This window comes from Panicum hallii, chromosome 2 (assembly GCF_002211085.1).
Source record: "Panicum hallii strain FIL2 chromosome 2, PHallii_v3.1, whole genome shotgun sequence".
NCBI classification, from domain to species: Eukaryota; Viridiplantae; Streptophyta; class Magnoliopsida; order Poales; family Poaceae; genus Panicum; species Panicum hallii.
Genome location: NC_038043.1, coordinates 49,923,069 through 49,944,380, shown reverse-complemented (window position 1 = coordinate 49,944,380; position 21,312 = coordinate 49,923,069). Strand labels below are relative to the sequence as shown.

Genomic DNA, 21,312 nt, shown 5'->3' with positions numbered 1-21,312 from the left:
TTAGGGCGGTTACAGTACCCTCTTGGCACAACACAATTTGACCACATTTCTATCATTTGCGCAATGCAAGAATTTTGGATCGGAGCAAATGAACACATTCATCATCAGTACAATAAACAGTAGAAGCTAGCGTTCCTGATATACATATAGCTACGGTTCATTAAGATCATCGCAAGGCACATGCCTACACGTATCGGCATCCAGTTATTTCATCTGTATATACTGTATCACACACACACACACACACACACACACTGCCACGTACTCACGACATTTTGTCACGTCATGATTCCCCCATTTTCCTCGCACACGCCGTCGGCGGGGCCGGCCGCGGTGGATCGATAATAGCTCACGGCGGCGGCGCGACGGCGACGGCGGAGACCATGCTGTCGACGCCGCAGACGTTGCTGCCGCGGCAGAGGCGGTAGTACCCTCGCTCCCCCCACTGCTCCCCCCACGAGTTCTTGATGATCCAGTAGGGGCGGTAGCCCAGGCGCAGCGCCGCGAAGCCGCGCGCGCCGTAGCCGACGAGAAGCACGCCGTGGTTGACCCACGCCCGCGGGCAGACGAGCGGGCACGACACCCCGCCTACGTACGTCTGCATGAACGCCGCGTTCAGCCCCACCGCCAGCGGGCCGCGGCGGACGAGCGCCGCGCGGGTCTGGCGCTCGTCGCCGGCGGGGACGGCGGTGAAGTTGGCGACGCGGACGGCAGCGCGGGCCGGGTCGAAGCGGCAGGGCCCCGGCGCGCCCGTGTACGGGTACTCGCGCTGCTCCATCAGCCCGCCGGACTCCATCAGGTACGCGTACGCGTTCGTCATCAGCCCGCCGGCGCAGCCGTTGTTGCACTCGTTCCGCGCCACCGCGCTGCACTGGACACACACACACACACAGCTCCTTCAATATGAGAGAGAGAAAGAGGGAGGGAGGGAGGGAGGGAGGGAGCACGCGCCGTGTGGTCGCAGTCGACGAGCTGCTGCTCGCTTAGGTTGAGGAGCTTCCCGGTGGCGAGGAAGTTGGCGCCCTCCACGGCGCCCGTCGTGCTGAACGCCCAGCACGACCCGCACGCGCCCTGCGTCTTGACGCCGGTGACGGCGCCCTTCTCGCGCCAGTCGAAGCTGGCCGGCAGGCGCGCCACCTCCTCCTCCGGCGCCGGCGCGGCGGCGGGCATGCTCCCCCGCACAAGCCGCTGGACGTCTCCGCCGGCGCGGACTCCCGTGAAGCGCGCCTCGAACTCCTCCCGCGTGAGGTCGGAGAAGGGCGTGACCCCGTGCCGCGCCGAGGGGTCCAGCGCCTGGTGCGCCGCGGCGCGGGCCAGGTTGGCCGCGAACACGCGCAGCCGCCGCGCGTACTCCTCGGGCCCGGAGTACCGCCGCCCGTGCCGCCTCACGAACGCCGCGAACTGCGCCTCCGTGAGCAGCCCCGGCCAGGCTCGGGAGCCTCCGTCGGTCACCTGCCGGATGAAGCCATCGTAGTCGGACGCGCCGGCGAGCGGCAGGAGCAGGACGAGGGCGGCGACAAGCTGGGCAGCCATGGTGGCGCGAGATGCTTTGGCGGTGTCTTTCTGAGGCACGCGTCGTCAATAAGAAGAGGGAGGACGAGGACGGCGGCGAAGTGGCGGCCATGCAGGCGGGAGGGGAGAGGTGGACGCCTGTCTCCTCGTTGAACGGCGGCGCGCGACACGTGCGCGTGCGTTGTCCTTTGTCTGGTCTCTTTTAGCGACCGTGAGGAAGCCATGTAGGAGTACGAGGTCTACTGCTAAGTTCATACTAGTACTAATCTTCTTGCATGATGCGCAGCAAGTTTGCTTACTGGAACTGATCGTCAAGTGTGGATATCAGTGAGAATACTGTAATCTTTTTCTACAAACCAAAATTTGGCATTTAAAATTTGTAACCGGCTAAAACTTTAGGAAATGTTTTCATCTATGCTACTTACTACCACAAGGTTTGAGTGTTTGATTGTAATCCTCTTCAGAAGTAATCAATGAAGCTCTCTTGTTTCCGAAAAAAAAAATGTTCGAGTGTTTGATTACACCGTCAAGCGGTATCAAAGGAAATCCTGCCAAGTCTGAATGTTTCCAAAGATTTGGTCCTTCTGCCAGGCTCGGTACGCTGCAAAAAGCTCCTCTTTTCAAAATGAGACCTTGGCTAGTCTACGGTACCACATTGGTATCCCCTATCCCCTGATACGCTGATAACAGTCAACGTATCACTTTTTTTCTCAAGAATACCAACACATCACTTCTTGCCAGCTTCAGTGGTCAACACGATCATCTTAATTTCTCCATAATTCACACCTGATGAACCTTTTTTTCTCTCTACATTGTCATCATATATGTTGGAAATACGCGACATGGCAAACAAAACATGTTGCACAGGATCAAGCCATTGTTCCACGCGACGCTTCTACCTATGAGGATCACGCCACATAAAAGACTAGCAGCAGGCAGCACCCAGATACAAAAGACTAGCAGGGGAAAAAAAAAAGCAAACACGCTGCTCACACATAATAAGGATCGCGCTGAACAGTCTCCAGCGACAGAGAGCAAAAACCAACCCTAGAACATCCGGCAAAAATGGCACATTCGAACCCCCCAGAAAACCCCAAATGTCATGGAAAAACACCGACAGAACTGTTTAAGTTTTCAGCATAATGTCGGAACCAGGTTAACGACGACAAAACTCCAAGTTTCAGGTTTTCGACGAGTCCACAGAATAAAAGGCTAACGATGGTTTGGTACCAATTCTTGCTGCAGCTAGTAGGATCATGCTAATCATGCATCCAGAACCTGCCGCCCTACAGATAGACAGTGCAGTTCACGCCAGGGTACTCCTCGAAGGTGTCGAGGACTGTGTTGTACCAGTCGTCACCTGGAATGATTGCAGCGCACAGCTTCACGGCCACTCTCTGAAGCAGCGGCGCGCCTCTGAAGATCAGCCGGAGGAAATCGACCTCATGGTATCCTCCTCTGAGCCCCTTGATTTCCACCTCCGTGAGGCTGATCAGGGAGACAGTTTCATCTCTCCAGTCCCTGTTAGACCTCTCGCAGAGGCACCTCCTTCTGAAGCAACTAAAGCAAGAGTCTTCCACTTTGGGCTAGAGAGAAAAAAAATGTAGCATATAATGGATTATTTGCAGTGAAATACGCAAGCACTAAACAGTAGTAGAAGAAAAACTTGTCAGAGAAAAAAAAATACCCGGGATTCCAGTAGAATGATGTCGAGCTTTTGCACAGCAGGATAAATCTGAAGCAGGTACAGCACCAATGGTCCAAAGACATGGCCCCGTGATCCGATCTTGAGCTCTAGAACAGAGACGACGGGAACAGGAATCTTCTCCATTTCTTCAGCAAATCTCCTCTCCGAAAAACGAGTGCTCTGCAAAACAATTGGGCAGCATGTGTAGCATTCAGAAACTGATTTATTCAGACCAGAGAGCCAGGGAATTTCTGAGCACGAGGAGACCGAGAGGTACCGTACCATAATGATTTGCAGCGACATGACGTGGGCGCGAGGGAGCACGAGAGCTGGTGCGTCGCCGCCGCCCTCCACCGTCCGTATGCCCAGGAAGACGACGCGCCACAACTCGCTGAAGAGATCAACGTACATGGAGAAATACCAGCACTTGATGGAGATCTCCTCCACCATTGGTGTCACGACCGACAAGCTGCCGTCCGTGCCCATGTTGCAGGCCAGCGTCAGTTTCTTCAGCGCGGGGGCCGCGATGTCGATGGCGGACTGCGCCAGCGTGCTCACGACGAACTCTTCCAGCGACGCCGAGTGGACCTCGATCTTGGTGACGGAGGATGGCTGCTTGGTCACCCTGAGAACGCGCAGCTTGGGGCAGCGCGGGATCATGGCGGCGAGGTCCATGCCGCAGGCCGAGAGGGACAGCGTCTCCAGCTTCGGGAACTCCAGCCCCGGCGGCGAGACGAAGAAAACCCCATGTACTTCGAGACCGAGCGATTCGGTCGCGTCGAGGCGGGCCAGGGACAGGGAGACGTCGTCGTCCCCGTCGACGTCGAATGAGCACGCCGGGATGGCGACGGCGAGCTTGACCGGCGACAGGCCCGCGGCGGCGGCGAGCAAGGAGTCCACGTCAGCCGCTTGAAGCCCCTGCCGCGGCACGGAGACGTGGATGTCGAGGGCCGCCACCGCGGGGCGGGCGAGCCGGGCGAGCGCGGCGTGGATCGCGTCGGGCGCGAGGTCGCGGATGGTGACCGTCTCGAGGCCGGTCCAGAGCCCGCGCCACCGGCGGGAGAGGATGCTGGTGCGCGCGGCGGAGCGGACGCAGCCGACGCCGGCGAGGATCCGGTGCAGCACGTCGTCCGGGAGGGCGCTGATGCGGTCCACGAGGCTCTGGGAACGTGTGACAGCGCAAGGTCCGCGCGGCGGCGAGCCGCGGCCCCGGCGGCGGTCCATCTCCGCGTCCCGACCTAGCTGCATCCGCCGCAATTTCCAGGATCAGAGGCCCATTTAATTTGCTTTGCTTCGACGAACGAAGGTACCCGATCCAGAGCGCCACGATCTTGGCAACTCACCTCGGGGCCGGAAGAGCAAGGCATGGAAGCGACGGAGTCCGGCCGGAGGGTGATCGGTGGCGGCGGCGGCGGCGGCGACCTGTAGAGTACAGTAGAAGCTAGTAAATGAAGGGTAGGAGCAGATGCGAGCAGGACTCGAAAACAAAATTCACGACACATGCGCGTTGCAATGTCGAAAATCATAATTTCTAAGTTAAGCATTCAAATAAAATTTCGATTGCCGAAACAGGTTGTGGCACGCCGCACGAACGATGGCTGGGCTGGGGCGCTGCCAGCCGGTGCTCCTGTGAAGCTCGGCTGCTCGGCATAAAGCTCCACGACACAGCTGCCACTAGCCATGAACCAAAGTCCGGTTGCAAAAGATGCCGGAACTGTTCATCTCGTTCTGCTGACACAAATTTATCATCGTGCTAACCGGTCAAGTACCGATCTTCATCACACATGCAACAACAATGAACAATGTCGTCAAACCAGCAGCAAAGCTTTGAGCTGCAGAGGAAGCCAACGCCGTCGGATCCACAGCAAGAGGCAGCGGGTGTTTGTCCACGGCCAGCAGTGAACAGTGAGGGAGTCGCGTGCTGCATCGGAGGGGAAGGCAGAGACGGCAAAGGATGCAACGGAGGAGACGTCAACGGGCGTGAGCGTGAAATGGTAAATTTTAAAAGGCGCGATCTTTCAATGGTATTAAAATATATCAAGCTGTGTCCTTTCGGTATCACATAATCAATTTCTCCAAGAAAAAACAGTATACCATACATATTGGTATTTTACTCTTCCGCACATTCAAGATTTGGACCTCAATTTTTCAAGAAAAAGACAGTGTACCTCACACTTGGTATTTTACTCTTCTGCGCATTCAAAATTTGGACCTTTTGATAAAAATAGACGGCCCTAATCTTCTCTCCCTCCCTTTGCTTCCTCCAAGTCATGACGTCCGCGCTCTCCTCTGTGAGTACTCCCCCCCCCCCAACTATCATCGTCATCGCCACGCTGTCCGGCTCCGGCATTATCCTTGACGCTGGATCCGCGCCCCGCAACCACTCCTGTGAAAATCCACCTTGATGATTGCCACCACCGCCAGACCAAGGATCCACCGCCACCCTCGCGGATAGTGCCCCAACCGTCCAACCTTTCCTCCATCTCTCCCACTACCACCACTTGCTACCTTGCAATCCTAGAGCTCCCTCTAGATCTACCACACACTCATAAGACCGCCTTCGAAACTAACAATCATAAAAGCTCACCGGAAACAGAGAAAGGAGACGAGATTGAAAGAGGAAAATCGGACGCAAGGGAGACTCAAAATCATACCCAGTTCCCCTTCTTCTCCAAATTTGATGACCTTTTGGGCAGCTTGGGGGTCGGGATCGTCCAACATTCAAAACGAAGAAAAGTTCCCGGTGGTAGACCGGCCCATCGATGATTCCTATGAAGGTGGGTCACATGGATCCAGATCTGATTGTCTTGCGCCACTAAAAATGAGCAAAAAGGATACGTATGGGCCACAGTGTTACGAAAGAATACCGGAGATGAGGAAGGGGGCCTACCTCACCGAAGATGTCTAGCCGGGTGCTGGAATGAGTAGCGATTCTTTGCCGGCGGTGGTCTTTTTTTAATTTGGCGGCGGCGGATCTGTTTAAGAGAAAGGGAATTCGAAGCAGAAGATGGCTAGGGTTATATATGAATGTATTAGGTATGATGGGCTAGGGTTATATATGGATGTAGTAGATATGATGCAGCTACTTTTGGATCCAACTAATAAAAGTTTTGAGTGTGATATGGGCCTAACACCCAATTGCTGCCTAGATGGGCCAAAATATATGATTGTGTGAATAAGGACAATTGGTTTCCAATGAGTAGGTAGAAAAAAAAGGCTAGATCGGTCCTAGGTGAAACTGAGTGGACTTGGGCTAAGAATGAAAATTGAAAATGCAAGATAAAAGTATAAAAAAAAGTAGGTTCGCATAGCAGCAATGTTTCTTTGGCGGTGGCGTTTCTCGTTAGGAGGAAGGAAGGGAATGAAAAAGTAGAAGATGCCTAAAGTTATATTTGGATGGAGTAGACATTATGTATTTATTTTTTGATCCAACTAACAAAAATGTTGAGTGGAATATGTGCCTAAAACACCCAAGTGGTGCTCCTTAGATAAGCCCATATAGCTAGGGTACACATCAGGCATCCATGGTTACAGCCCATGAGCGCTGCTATTTTTTGCATAAAGGTACAAAGCTCAAGACCACTGCTCCATGCATACGTGCCCAAAAATGCCAAGATGCTTAGCTCCAAAATTTGAAAGTCGGTGACAGGGGTGATTAGGGACATCTCCTGCTCGAGTTCATGTTCCATAGGTTCATACTGCAGAAAAGGTTAGAGGGATATTATCCAAATAAGAAACCGATGTATCAAGGACAGGCAGGGAAGGATACAAACAGCATCGTTCACCCCCAGTTGCAATGGCAGGGTGTGGATGCGAGGATGGCGACGCAGCTGCGAGCATGAGTTCTCCCTGCTGCTGGCGAGCAGTGGCTTTTTTTTTTTGAAAGTTAAAGCAGGAGCACTACTATGTCATATAAAAAGAAGCAGCAAGCGAGTTCAGGACAAGGGTGATATTACATAAAAAGAAAACAACTCGGGGCTCAACGACCCTCTTACAAGAAAAAGAGACGCTAACATCATGAAACAACCGAAAACTCAGGCCCGCCACAAGCGAGCTTCCGAACCGAGATCTCCGCCTTGATTTCTTGCAGAATTTGGACCGCATCTGCGCGAGTATGCTCAAAAATACGCCTGTTTCTCTCCTTCCAGATGTTCCAAGCAGCGTACATCATGATCGCCGCTTTTGTCCTTCTCATTTTCTTTTGTAATCCTGCCAACTTTTGTTGCCACCAGACGTCAACGGAAGAACTCGACTCCGGCACCTTGATGAGTCCCTGCGTCCCGAGCTACACCTTGTGCCACACCTCCTTCGCGAAGCAACAATGCAAGATCAGATGCTCGGTTGTTTCCTGCTCTTGACTGCAAAAGGAGCAAATGGGGTCGCACGGCCATTGCCGCTTGCTGAGATTATCAGCGGTGAGGAGCTTGGATTGGACCAGCAACCACGCGAAGAATTCGTGCTTCCCTTCCGCTTCAGCCTGCCAGATGTGTGATCCAACAAAATGACTGTGAGACCCTACGAACTGAATGTTGTAGGCCGACTTTGCTGTGTAGTCACCATGTGCCCGTCCACTTCCATCGGATGAAGTCCGGTTCAGCTGACAGCACCACGGTCTGCACCAAATCCCACAACCTCACGAAGCTCGCCATCTCATTTACGCTTTGCATTCTCCATAGGCCGCGAGTCCAGCTCTGATTTTCCAACTCCTCCTTCACTGATCGGTTCTTTCTCCAAGCAAGTTTGAAGAGATCCGGGAAAATGTCCATGGGGGCGAGGCCGTCAAGCCAAGCAGACTGCCAGAATGAGGCTTTGGCTCCGTCACCCAGTGTGACCAGAGCAGTGGCTTTTCCGTCTCCAATTGCAGATGGTACAGGCGCCATCTGACACCGAATCTGTTAGTCTGCCGCTTCAGTTCGTCGTCAGTGCGCTTCTGCATTGGCGGATTGCAGTCGTGTCCTGTCTGCGTTCTTCTGGTTGGAAAATTGGATTTGGAACATATATAAACAACCGATGCAAGCCCTGTTTGAGCTGAAGGCCTGATGCTTCAGCCTTCAGGCATCACAACGGTTCTGAAGTTTCGCACTGGTGTCTCCATCCAGCCTCCTCGACGGCGCCACGACGACCCCACGATCTCCAGCGCGAGGGTGCAGGGGCGGTGGCGCGCCGCCATCCGCATCTCGGCAGCCGCCGTCTGCGGCGTCAGAGGCAATGGATGGCGGTGTGCTCCGGCAGCCCGACCTGTTCTGCTCCGAGACGATTTGTACTGGTAACCGCACTCCGGCGTGCTCGTCGACGCGGAGCACTTCTCGCGGGTCGCGGCCCTCCGTCCACGGTCCACCGCAACGCAGCCGCGCTCCCCTTCTTCCTCCTCCTCTTCCTCGAGTTCGCGGAGGCGGCGGCCACATCATCTCACTCCGTTCGGCGTTGGGGGCTGGAATCCGCATCCTCGGAGCTCCGTCTCGCTCCGCCGGTTGCAAGCTTTTCCCCTCCGTCGACATTACCGGCCACCGGGGCGCAGGGGAAAGTCTAATTCGCAAGTAGGGGGCTATTTGTAAAATTGCGATCCATTAGTTTACATATACACCCCTAAATAGGATCGCGATTAGTAATCGCGATCCGGTGTAGGGGGTTTTATAAAAATTTTGAGGGGGTGCATATGTAAACATTTCGAAAAAGATCACAGTATAGCAGTAAAAATGACCAGAACACCGTGGTTTATTTCTGTTCCTTCACCAGCTCTTTATTATAAGCCGGTGGAGCACGGCGGTGGTGGACCACTTGATCGAGGCAGGGGAGCTCGCAAATCGCAATGTCCGCGTCGCCCCAGCAGTTTCCTCTGAGGCTCACGCCGACGAGGAGCTCCTGTGGCGCTAACCTCGCAGCGGTCCGGAGCCACGAGGAGCGCGGGCGGCGTCGATCGGCCGTCAGCGTGTGGGGGCAGGATTTGTGAACTCTGAGGAGGGACGTCGGCGAGGTGCGCGGGCGGAGCAGCTCGGCCCGGGCGAGTGCGGCGTCGAGCGGGTCGGCGTGGAAGGCGAGCTCGGGGGACGGGTCAAGAGGCCGCGCCCGCGGCGCCCGAGCAGGCTGGTCCGGGCGACGGCGCTGGCGCTGCGGAGGCGGACGTACATGGACCTCGAGGAGCAGGTCGTCTCGGGTAGGGCGCTGATGCGGTCCACGCGTTGGACGCGCCGGCGCCAGCGTGGCGGGCGGTGGCGAATCCCCCCGGAGCAGCAGCGTTTCTGCTCTCTCGTACTAGCAGTCGCGGCACTCGGACCCTAGAAAATAGAGAACATCTGCACCATCAGAATACACCTTCTCCAGTGAATAATGTTCTAGCAGCAGGCCATAGGCCTCGCAGCAGTCCGGATCAGATTCAGATGAACAGTGTCCTTGACCTTCTCCAGTGATGTAGCTTTTTATGCTAGAATACTGGTTAAATACTTGTACATGCAGTCCTGGAATTGTTTCCCCCCAAATGTGGCAGGATTGTTTTTCACACCTATCTCGATGTTGCAAAATTCAGGCAGAGGTGAGCTATACTGTAATATCTGGAGATCATTCTGTTTATTTGCAAATCTCTTCAAGCTACCTCTCATTTGTAGATTCTAGACTTCTACTAGTGTTGTCCCTCTATGCATTCAGATCAACATACAGGTTTTAGCCTTCAGATCAATGCATTATATTGTCAGCAGAAAACAAGTCGTTTCTTAGATTCCATTGATTCATGGTGGGATGTTGGTCAGTCTGGTGCATCTTCAGAGAAAGGGGAATTACCAAAGAAGAGTTGCTTGGACCGGAAGTCGCTATCACATTTTTACTTTGTTATATCTGACGGCTGCATGTGTACGGAACAAGGATATGGGTACGCATGCAATTGATCGTCTGGACATGAGGCCAGTTTCTTTACCATGCGTAGGTCTGCAACCTGGGTATCAACCCAACAAAAATGGTCTTGTAAACTTCTTCCTTAGCTTACTTAGTTTATAGAGTTTTCCTGATTCCCTTGTGCTAGACAGTCGCTGTTAGCCCGTTAGCTTGCTACTCTTGTATGGCTACTAGGTGTAGCCATGAGAAGCATCGGTGGCATAGCAGAAGATAGAAGGGAGAAAAGGATTGTAGCTAGCTTTTTCCAGTCCCAGCCAAGTTTGAACTTGGATCGTTCTATGGACGGCCTCACATAAAGCATGACTGATGCAAGAAGCTGAGGAACACAGTAGAGGTCGAGACTAAGATACAAAGAGCATCGCCTCTGACCAAAGCATGGAAAAAATCATCACAGCCAACCAGTCGGGAGGATCAAGCATGGATATACCTAGAGTTCTCAGCCCATAGCACTAAAATGCAGATATAAATATCTGTCAGATAAGTCCACAATATCTACTAATAAGAGCATGATCCAGCAGGCTAGTATATTGCCAAAGATATTACGCTACATGGTTCCCCTAAAATAATGCTCCAGGGATAGTACATTGCCAAGGAGATTAAATTAATCTTTTTCATTAGATAAGTTCATCCCAAATGCACGGTAACAGCAGCATCTCTGCCCCCCTTGATATAAAACCTCTTCTAGGAACTGGGATGCCACTTGAGACACTTGGAATTTAGGAAATGGATGCTGGATGCTGGCTAAACTCCAACCACTTTAATAGCCTGGACACATCATATCACGTGCATTGTTAAATACTGCAATCAGGGCGGAAGCTGGACACGAGAAAGAAGCAAACCCTACGACAAAGAAGAGGAAATTGCTACTCACTTCAGGCTGTTTAGGCTCCATAAAAACTAACTGCAGTGGAACCTGGTAAATTCAAAACAAACTACATGAGATAATTGAAATGTATCTTTTCGATCAAGTAAAGCAACTCACAACAAATAAGTATCATCTAGAAAACATGGTCACGAGACTAAGTTCAGTAGCAGATTTGGAAAGTGCAGTATTCTGAGCGCAGTTCAAAACATACTTTATGAAAAATATCACATTTCTGGCATCACAGAACTGAAATAGGATCAAGGACTGAAAATGGTCCTTAAAAGAGCTGAGAAAATTAAAAGTAGCACAAGTACTAATTCAACAAAATAATTGAAAACTATACTGAAATTGCTACTCACTCCAGGTGGTTTAAGATCCATCAAAATTAACTGCAGTAGAACCTGGTAAATTCAACATGAGATATGAAATGTATCGTTTCGATTAAGTATCGCAAGTCACAACGACGAAGTATCATTTAGAAAACATGGTCATTGGACGAAATTCAGCAGCACACTTGGAAAGTGCAGTAGTACGAGCAAAGCGAAAACCATGCTTTAAGAAAAATATCACAGTTCTTGCATCACAAAACTGAAATAGGACCAAGGACTGAAACTGATCCTTAAAAGAGCTGAGAAAATAAAAGCAGGAGAAGTACATGTTCAACAAAACAATTAAAAACTATGTTGAAATTATGAAATAGCACACAAACCCTAACAGAGAAATAGGCAAAAAACAGTGTCAGAACAATGTGGCAGTGCTACACAAAATATCTCTCAATTGCAGTTGCAAGTAGCCAAGTACACAATACCAGACCCCATCCTGATTTTTGATCGACAACTGCAGCAGTAGACAGACTTCCTACCAACATTTCAACAGACTGCAGAATCAGTAGTAGCATAAATAACTGGTCAACTCTCGCCTATTAGTCCCTCATTAGCACATTAAGTTAGCCAAACATAATGGGCACTACATGACCGTAGCATTCAGAGAATGTCTTCCACTTCACTACATGCCTAAGTGACGGAATAGCTGGTTACAAGGAAACCTAGGAAAACAACACCGGTGCATCCAAAAGTTGCCACGCTAACCAGTATACCATACCTCGCTTCAACATATAAAAGCAAAACTATAAGGGAATGGCAGAATAGTGATTAATAAAGCATGGCTTCTAATTTCAACAAGGTTGGGATAAAAAGCATACCATACCCTGTCACATCTACGAGCAAGCTAGTCATGCAGACAACACCTGCTCACCAGAATAGCGATAAATTCCGCACTTCACAGAGGGATGTGCTTTTAAGATTCTTTGTGTTTTACTGGAAAAGCGGCGAATGTGCTGTTTAGACTCCGTCTTGAACGTGATGGTCACTCTTTCAAGCATCGCTGCACTTCTTAGTATCACCTTCAATATTCAATTTCATGATCCTCACCTCTAACGCCTTCAATTTCCATTTCATTCAGATGAGTCAAGGAGACAGTCTGACTTCTCCAGTTATTCAAGTGAATACAGGGGCAGTTGGCACTGCATTCTCTTCTCACCTAAACGAAAATTGAAGTGTAAATGCGTGATTAGTCATTGATATTTCATACTAAAGGCCCGATCTCCAGCATGACTGACGAAAGCTCAAAATGTAAATCAGGCAGAAAGACGGACTGATTACCTGAGACTTATGAATGTCAAGCTTAAGCCTCTTTATCAAGGAATGAACCTCCAGCAGGTGCAGGACCATTGCCCCTTAGACATGTCCGCAGGAGTTGATGCACAGCTCTAGAGCAGAAATGTTGGCAATGGGAAAGAGGGAAGATATGTAATGCTCAAAGCTCCGGGCTGCACCTTCCTGAACAAACTGCACAGCAATTTGGCAGCTTGAGGTACCAGCATGATGCCAACTTAGTCAGCACAGCAGAGAAATTAAGCAGGAGAGGAGACTTGACTCACCACTTGCCGTTCACATATGCTGAGCGACAGGGTATTGGAGCGAGGGCTCTGCTGCAGCTGCCCTTGGGGCTCCGATGTCTTCATGGTCACGACCCCTGGGGACCAAATATCACCAAAGCGAACATGTGACGCGTAGCTAGCGCATTGCCATGAGAGATCCTCCACCTCTGGTGCCATGTAGCACAGGGAGAAATCATCCAGGACACCCTCTATGGCCCGAAATCTCAGCTTCCTCGAGCTCCTGGTGGCTGATTAGATTGAAGCCATCGCCATGCACGTCCAGCGTGAGCGACCTGGTGCCATCGAGGCGGGGCAGCATCACCGTGACGGGGAAGGGCGCTCTAGCTTCGACGGCGAGGTTCTCCGGCTGCAGCCTCGCGGCGGCGTCGAACAGCGAGGCGAACTGGGCGCGCTTGAAGCTGCAGTACCAGCGGGCGCGGACGTCGAGGAGCTGCAGCCGAGGTCGGGGGTCGAACTCGAACGCAGCAACGAGCCGCGCGAGCGCGGCGTGGAGCGATCTGAGCGTTAACCCGCGGAGGACGAGCTTGGGGGGGCGGGTCCAGAGGCCGCGCCACCGGCGCGACAGCAGGCCCGTCCGGGCGGTGGCAGCGGCGCAGCCGAGGCGCGCGAGGATCTGGAGCAGCAGGTCGTCGTATAAGATGACGCCTCAAGGGAGGGAGCAACGCCGCAGGCGCTATCATCGTCCGACCAACGTGGTTAAGGTTTTCATCCGGAAAGCTCACTGGAGAGGGGGGGGGGGGGGGGGGGATGACACCTTCAAGAAGGTGAGCAGCACCCAAGGACGTCACCGTCATCAGTGACTTAAGGCTTTCGCCTCCACCCTAATCCCTCCCTAGAACCGACGCCACCACATCATAGGAGAGCCCGCCGGCCCCCCGCCCCAGGAGGCCACCAGGAAAAGGCGGCCAGCAGGGGGCAGAGCCAACCGCCCAGACGCCAGCGGAGGGGTGGAGCGAGTGGGGGCCAGAGGGAGGCCGGAGGCCGCCGGCCAGCAACCGGGCCGAGGGAGCGCCGACACCAGGTGACCCGGGGCAAAGGAGCGCTGGCCCCGGCCCCGGCCCCCACGAGGAGAGCCCGCCCAGAGGCGGCGCAAGCGCCTGGCAACCCGTCCCGGGGCAAGCAACGGCGGCGGCACAGTGGTCACAGGCCCCCGGCCACCCGAAGGCACAGCATGCCACGAGACCGGAGCGGGGCCGGCCAGGAAGGGCGGCCTGATCGGAGCGAGCGCCGGCGACGGCAGCACGGCTACGCGCCCCCGCCGAACCGAGCCCCCAGGGCACAGCACGCTAGCCGACCGGATGAGAAGGGCGAAGGCCCGGGGAACTCTGGATCCAGCGAGGAGGGGCCGGATCCGGCCCGGCGGCCGGCAGTGGAGCGCCGACGAGGGAAGGTTGAAGGCCGGGGGGAGGGAGGCAGGAGGGAAGAGAGAGGGAAGGGGGAGACTGCGAGCAGAGCCGGCTTTGGCTTGGCGGCGGCAGCGGCCACCTCCGGTGGCCCGGGGTGGGGTGGTGGGCAGCGGCGCATGGCATCCCCGAGTCGTCTGGGAGAGCGACGTGGGGAGGGAGAAAATCAAAATGCGGGGGAAGAGTAACGTCTGGGAGTTTCTTTTTATCTGCAGTTCAGAGTTTTCAAGTAATGCCAAATATGCTGGTAATGATTGGGATTTTCTGCATTTCTGTGAGCTATTTGGGATACGCAGACCAAAGTTGTGCCTTTTTTTGTCATAAAGTGCCGATACTTGATCCTGTATGTCTGTTTCTCTGTTTTCTCATCGGTTAACCAACTTTCAATTCTGCAGACGAAGGAGCAAAACCGGGGGGTGGTGCAATGGAGAGCGAAGTTGCCACAGGTGGTTGCAGCTGATCTGTTCGGTGCTAGCAAGGGATGGCGTCTGCGCGGTGGTGTGGACTGTGGCGTATACAGTCAACCTGATGAAGTCAAACTATTTCTGGATTTTGAAGGAGAAGGTCTGTCTGGTCAATCAGCTCGTTTAAGGGCCAATTTAGCAGAGCTCTCAGAGCTGATTCTCTGCTGAATCCAGCAAGAGCTCTGCCAAATAGTTTTTCAGAGAGAAGTGATTCTCTGTTGATTCTGTGGAGTGATTATCTGAAATGAACTAAAAGGCTGGGAGCTGTAGAGAATCAAAGAGAATCACATTCAGCCACAGAATCACTTCTCTTAGAGAATCAGCTCCCACAGAGAATCAGGATCAGTTGGAGCTCTACCAAACTGGCGGGGAGATTCTTAGTCTTTTGGTGGAAACCTTTGGAGTTAGATCTGTTTTCAGTTTTGCTATGCACATTGGCTTTTCAGACTCACTGTTATGTGGCTGACGCATGGTGGAATGCGGTGAAGATTGGAAATGCTAGTTGAGACGTGATACTCGACTTCGGTCTCCGTAAAAGTGAAATTGAAGCATTCGGATTCCGGATCCCTTTTTCATGCTTAATCTAAGTCTACTTAGGTTTAGCGTAAGTCAAACTTCTTTCATCAGCAGCAGTCCCCTCCATTGGGTTCCAGTCCAGGCCCAGTCAAACGACGGATGAGTTTGTAAACATATTGGGCCTCTCTGTGGGCCAAGTAAATGTGGTTTCTTGAAGAGCAGGAGAGGAGGCCCAGGGCAACAACAACTCTTTTTGGCGATGTTCCACCGACATGTCACATATTACGCGTATGTATCTGACAACACCTACCTCTATCACCACTCTTCCACGTCATGCAAACATCATGCCGGTCAGCCGGTCCTACAGGCTTCCGAGTGGCCTGCGGAGGTACCCTGCAGCCTGTGGCATGGCCACTGAGAGAGTGGAGAGGTCAATGTTTGCTTGTACGCACACGCCGCTTCTTCTCCTGGTCCACCTCTACAGCCTGCTATAGTTTAGCTTGAGGAGAAAAAATGAAAAGTCCACAGCTCTTGCAAGTTGCAGGCATATAAAAAATGTATCATATGTATAGCGCATATTGCCGTCCGTACAGTGAATTTGAAAACCATGCAACTTCAGTAGCATTATTATACATATTAAATACTTATATATGATATATATGGTATAGCAGATCCGTATTACAGTGGGCATGCATGATGCCATGAATCATGCAAGCTTGCCCCTTTGGGGCGGCACGCATGTGAGACCAAATGGGAAAAAGGCAACAAAACAAGCAAACGGCAGACGACGACGACACCCCTTTTGTTGGCAAAATACGCCAACGACCAACGCCTCAACCACCCCGCCCGGCTCCGCCTCACAAGCAGCTAAGCGGCGGTGGTGGTAGGGCAGCCACATCATCATCCGTCGACCGATCGATCGATCTCACTAGCCTTTCGTTCACGGGAGATCAATGCTAGGAAAAACAAACAACCAAACAAACATCCAAGGCGAGGAAACAAGCAACACCAGGAAAGAGATCGGAGCACGCGCCAACCGCCAGATCGCCGATCATCCCAGGAGCACAACCGGCCAAGATCTATCCATGGCCGCCAGCCGGCCGGCCGGGCTAGCACTCGGGCGTGAGCGAGTGGTCCCTGCGGAAGTCGTTGCAGTAGTAGTAGACCATGTGGCCCTGCTGCGCCCACCGCATGGCGGCGTACTGCTGCGGCGTGAGCCCGGCGCCCCGGGGCGACGCCGGCACCGGGCGGCAGGAGGCCGGGGCGGCGGTGGAGCAGCCGGCGATGACGAAGCGGTCGAGGCGCGCGACGAAGGGCTGGTAGCGGTAGTCGGCGCGGTGGCGGCCGTCGTCGGTGGCCCAGTCGGAGGCGTCCCAGATGGAGCCGTACACCCACATGGGGCGGTCCGGGAAGGTGAGCTCGGTGCGGCGCTCGTAGCGGCGGACGGGCACGTCGTCGACGAAGAAGGTGATGGCGTCGGGGTTCCAGAGGATGGCGTAGGTGTGGAAGGCCGCCGTGGGGTCGAACCAGAGGTGGAAGCGCATCTCCCGGCCGACGATGCGGCCGTCGCCGCTGCCCCGGACGTACACGTTGGTCTGCAGCGTGTAGGGCTCCCCCGGGATGGTGCCCAGGAACTCCATGTCGATCTCGTCGTGGAACCCAGGGTGCGCCTCGTTGTTCGACAGCTGCAGAGGATTTTGTATCGCATTGGATTCTGTCAGTCAGGTTCAGCATGATTGGGCACACAGATACTGCAGGTATGCTGAACCAAACAAAGCCGTTTCAGACTTCAGAGAGCGAGCTTACGTAGAAGGCGGTGTTGGTGCCGGCGGTGTAGCCGGCGGGGAGCTTGATGCGGGTGGAGAAGTAGCCGTTCCGGTACGCGTGCTTCGACTTGAAACCACTCCCTGCACATCATCATCATCATTATCTTCAAATTACTCGCTTTTGTGCAGAGACTTTTCTGAATGATAAAAATTAGCACCGTACTTATTCAGATAGATTAAGATCTCGATATCGTTTACTATCATTGCAGGATCCAAGACGCGAGGTATCAGCGAGAGCTAGTGCAGACACTTGAAAAGGACAAGCAATGCATGTGCCCCTTATCAGCTACTAGTATCACACTCACACTGGCAGCAAGCAGCAGCAGCGATGTCTCTGTCAGCACCGAGACAGTAACACAAGGTCTGAACACGTCAACGGCCCACACCACATGCAATGCAAGGGGTCCATGGCCACAGTTGACAGTACGTACGGCTGCACTAGCTAGAGAGCACGCACTTGTGGCGAAACAAAAGCAAGGATTATTTTTTTGGTGGATATAGAAATAAACATACCGCAGGTCTTGTCGAGCCAGATGGTGAGGGCGGAGTGGTCGCCGGAGAGCGTCTGGTGCTGCGGGCCCCACTTGTTGGTGTACCCGCGGTTGAACGGGATGGGCCGGAACCTCGAGCTCGGGTAGTACCCCGGGGACGGCTGCGCGCCGGCGCCGGGGAAGGCCGCCATCGCCATCGCCACCAGCAGCAGCAATGCCGGCACGGCGGCGGCGCGCCGGGACACGCTGCTGCTGCTAGGAGGAGGAAGAGGAGGAGGTGCAGCCATTGCTAGCTAGCTTCAGCTCTCTCGGAGCTCTGGATAGTGATAGCTAGCTAGTGTGGCTGCTGGGAGAGCGAGCGAGGGAAGAGGCCGCGCACCCTGGTAGCTACACACACACTGCTGCGACCGCGGGTGTGTGTCGTCCACCATTCGAGTTTATATAGAAAGGATGATGGGAGAGATCGCAGGTAGAGAGAGGGAGAGGGGTGGGGCCCGCTCACAAGGCGGAGTTGGCAAGTGCGGTAGGAGCGAGTAAATGAGGGAGGGCCACCAGGGGGTTGATGGAAGTTAAGACGGAGGGAGAGGGGAACAACAGGCCGGTGCGGCACTGGCGCAGTGGCGCGGCAGAACTCTGACCTCGCCCCGCCTGCCGGCTGCCGGTGCGGCGCCTGGCCAGGGCTCGGCAAAGCGCCAAGCTGCCGCGACCGCCCCGTAGCCGCAGAGGGCAAAGCTGATCCTCGCGTAGCCTCTTGCACAGTACAGTTGCTCTACTGGCCGGGCTAGAGTGTAGGCTACCGTGCGTAGCTGCTCTCTTTGCTTGGTTGCTTGCTCCAGCCTCCAACCAACTGCCCAACCAACCGACACTGTTCGGTGAGGGAGGAGATGCGCAGCGTGATCTTTGCTAAATCTGGCGCCGGAAGCTTCCCGTCCCAGATCGGCGGCACTGTTGGCAGTTTGAGCTCGTGCTCCTGGGTCCTTCCGAATCCCAGCCTGATGATCCAGTGACGCGCTCTATCCATCTTGGTCTTGGCCGGTTGGCCCAGTAACATCTCCGCATGCTTGCAGTGAAACTTGCATCGGAGCGGCGACCGACCGCTCCAATAATTTCGGAGCAGACAGCGGACGGCCGGCCGGACAGCAGATGGAGCTCCTGCGCGCGCGCGACCGGTAATTTCCGAGCGTCCCCCGCCATGATTGACAGTGTCGGTCGGCATCGCCGTTCGAAATCAGAAACGGCGTCGCCAGCACGAGACCGGTGCGGAATGTCGCCGCGAAACACATGCGCGCCATGTTACCCTACTACCCCTCCCCCTCTCGTCTTACACGGATGTCCGCGTCGCTAACCCCGCTCGACCTCGCCACCTCATCACCTCCTCCCTATTCCCACTCCGCTCACGCACGCACGATTCAGTTGCAGTCTTGCAGATCCACGTCACCTCAGGCCAGTACACGTACACGTACGTATGTACACCGTGCCGCCTGCCTGCCGCGTCATCGTGCTGTGGCCGATCGACGACGACGGACGCTTCCGATGCAAGCTACAGCCGCCGCTTTTGGGAGCGTACGGCAGCAGCAGGGCAGCTCCACAGTGTACAGAGGGTAGGCTCAAGTTGCCATCAGCGTTAGGCGCTAGCTACCCGGTGTAGGCGCACTTGAGGATACCATACATTATTCGGCACGGGGACGGGACATCCCACATGCCCGCTGCATGAGAGGCGCCTAACCTAACCTAAACTTGTTGGGAGCAGCCATACGCGTCTCGCCAACCACCACTGTGGCACTGTGCGTGCTCACAAGTAGTAGAGATCCCAAACGCGGGCGAACGAACTATGCGTGCCCATGCATGAAAATTAAAAGATTCGAGATGTACTTCTCCTCGCGTCTACTAGCGTACACGTGTACATGCATACATGTGTGTATATATATGTATATATATATGCATGTCCGGCCAAAAAGGGTGTGGTCGATCCATTGGCTCGATACTTACGGTTGTACTTTTACATTTGCTTTTTGCTTTTGCAAAAACCAAAAGCCATTCAAAGGTTTTAAACGCTCTAGATGCTTTTGCCCAAAAGCAGCTTTCGCCGTAGTACAAATGTAAAAGCACCTACCCCCTACTTTCAGTAGTTTTTGGGGCAAAAAATTACCCACCTGCCATTGATTATGAAAAAAACAGTTCATTCTATCCCACCTACCATCCATATCCGCTCTATCCCGCTTCCGTTCCCATCTCGCAACCCGCCCCCCGCTCGGCGCCGCCTGCCCCCCCGGCCCGACGCCGCGGATCCAGAGTACCCCGGCCGCCCCAACCCAACGCCGCCCGCCCAAGGCCGCGCCAACCCGGCCGCCCCGACGTCGCACACAGCACACAGTTTCCCACAGCACACAATTTTCCGCAGCTCACAGTTGCTCTAACCAAACGATCTTCTGCTTTTCCCACAGCAGATTTTTCACAGCAGTTTTTCCACAGCCCACAACTCACAGCATCTTTTCCAAAAACCGCACCCTAACCAAACGCACCCTTAAATGCACAGGAGCTGGTGTGTATGGAGCGGATGAGGCCAAGCGCGCCATTCCCGGCAACCCAATCAGCAACCCCGGCCAGGGCCTCACCGGCGCCGTCGGCGCACATGCGCAGAGCTTTCCGCTCGATCGAACCAATGGCCGGCCGAGGCCGGGCCTCGTCGTCGAGAGCCCTCCTGGAATATTAATAGTCCGCTGATTATTATTGGTAAAGATCTTTTCCACTAACTACTAGCAGTAATCATTAAAGGGAGTTCCTTTGATTCGAAAAATGGAGAAGGAAGAGTTGCAAAGGGCGCGGGAAATGCGCGCCCCATGTCGCTACCTAGGTCTACGACGACCGGGGTCTAGCGGCGGCGGTTTGCTCGCCCGTCGGGATCGCCGCCCCGAATCGAGGTACCGGCCGGCGGGGCGGCGCGTGCTCCGCATGTGAGGTGTCACCGGCAGTCGCCGCGGCCGTCGCTTTCCGGCGCCGTTGATCGAGCCCGCCCCTCGCGTCGTTGCTGCGCTTGATGTGCGCGCGGGCACGCCGGCCGGCCCAGTCCTGACTTGTTGCTGAGTTGATGACAAGGCCGGCCGCAATGATGGCGGCGGCGATCGCCGGGCGGCGCCCACCGCGCGTTTATCTGGTGGAATCGCGACGGGACGTCGTGCATGGACAATCCCTGGATATAATTCCCCGGCGAGATCTTTATTTCGACGCCGAGCGATCAATATAACCCGGATCGATCCGATCTATGCATATATACGCTGATGTATATGTGGCGTCACCATCGGCTTCGGCTCGCACTGGTGCCTGCCTCACAGGTTCTACAAATCCTCTGGTGCTCTGTTTCGTCAAAAGAAAACCTCTGGTGTTCTGATTATGTGCCAATCTGGGGTCGACAGACAGAACCGTAGTAGTAGTAGTGGTACGAACACCGAGCGTACTGTGCCACTGAACATGCTCTTAGACCGTCTTGGGGAGCAGGGCGGCACCACGAGCGTCGAGCGGCAGCGCGGCAGGTCGTTGGTTTGGTGCCTGCCTACCCTTGGTGGATGGAGCATGGAGGTTGACCCTCGCTCGCCCGCTCGGCGCTCGCTCTCCACCGATGCGTCCGAAAAGAGGCCGGTCCGATCCCTCCCCCCCCCCCCCCCCCCCCCCCCAAAGCAGGCGCGGCCATGTTCCCCTGTCCGGT

General features: G+C 54.3%; 4 protein-coding genes across 4 annotated transcripts; all 4 read right to left on the bottom strand.

Moving 5' to 3' along the window:
• Nucleotides 1-349: 349 nt before the first annotated feature.
• LOC112882935 (probable cysteine protease RD19D) lies at nt 350-1,533 on the bottom strand. The gene is made up of 2 exons (XM_025948134.1): nt 952-1,533; nt 350-871 (listed from the first exon to the last, which is right to left on the bottom strand). The coding sequence occupies exons 1-2, from the start codon at nt 1,531-1,533 to the stop codon at nt 350-352; spliced, it is 1,104 nt and encodes a 367-aa protein (XP_025803919.1).
• Nucleotides 1,534-2,668: 1,135 nt separating this feature from the next.
• LOC112881210 (putative F-box/LRR-repeat protein At5g02700) lies at nt 2,669-8,079 on the bottom strand. The gene is made up of 5 exons (XM_025945892.1): nt 7,757-8,079; nt 4,543-4,621; nt 3,482-4,441; nt 3,200-3,379; nt 2,669-3,098 (listed from the first exon to the last, which is right to left on the bottom strand). The coding sequence occupies exons 1-5, from the start codon at nt 8,077-8,079 to the stop codon at nt 2,799-2,801; spliced, it is 1,842 nt and encodes a 613-aa protein (XP_025801677.1). The 3' UTR covers nt 2,669-2,798.
• Nucleotides 8,080-10,495: 2,416 nt separating this feature from the next.
• Nucleotides 10,496-15,701, bottom strand: LOC112881209 (translation initiation factor IF-2-like). Its single transcript, XM_025945891.1, has 6 exons — nt 15,685-15,701; nt 13,664-14,669; nt 12,889-13,582; nt 12,611-12,796; nt 10,956-12,488; nt 10,496-10,849 (listed from the first exon to the last, which is right to left on the bottom strand). The coding sequence occupies exons 1-2, from the start codon at nt 15,699-15,701 to the stop codon at nt 13,742-13,744; spliced, it is 945 nt and encodes a 314-aa protein (XP_025801676.1). The 3' UTR covers nt 10,496-10,849; nt 10,956-12,488; nt 12,611-12,796; nt 12,889-13,582; nt 13,664-13,741.
• A 218-nt stretch (nt 15,702-15,919) lies between these two features.
• On the bottom strand, nt 15,920-18,042 carry LOC112881655 (xyloglucan endotransglucosylase/hydrolase protein 31-like). The gene is made up of 3 exons (XM_025946444.1): nt 17,632-18,042; nt 17,099-17,199; nt 15,920-16,977 (listed from the first exon to the last, which is right to left on the bottom strand). The coding sequence occupies exons 1-3, from the start codon at nt 17,894-17,896 to the stop codon at nt 16,402-16,404; spliced, it is 942 nt and encodes a 313-aa protein (XP_025802229.1). The 5' UTR covers nt 17,897-18,042; the 3' UTR covers nt 15,920-16,401.
• Nucleotides 18,043-21,312: the final 3,270 nt, after the last annotated feature.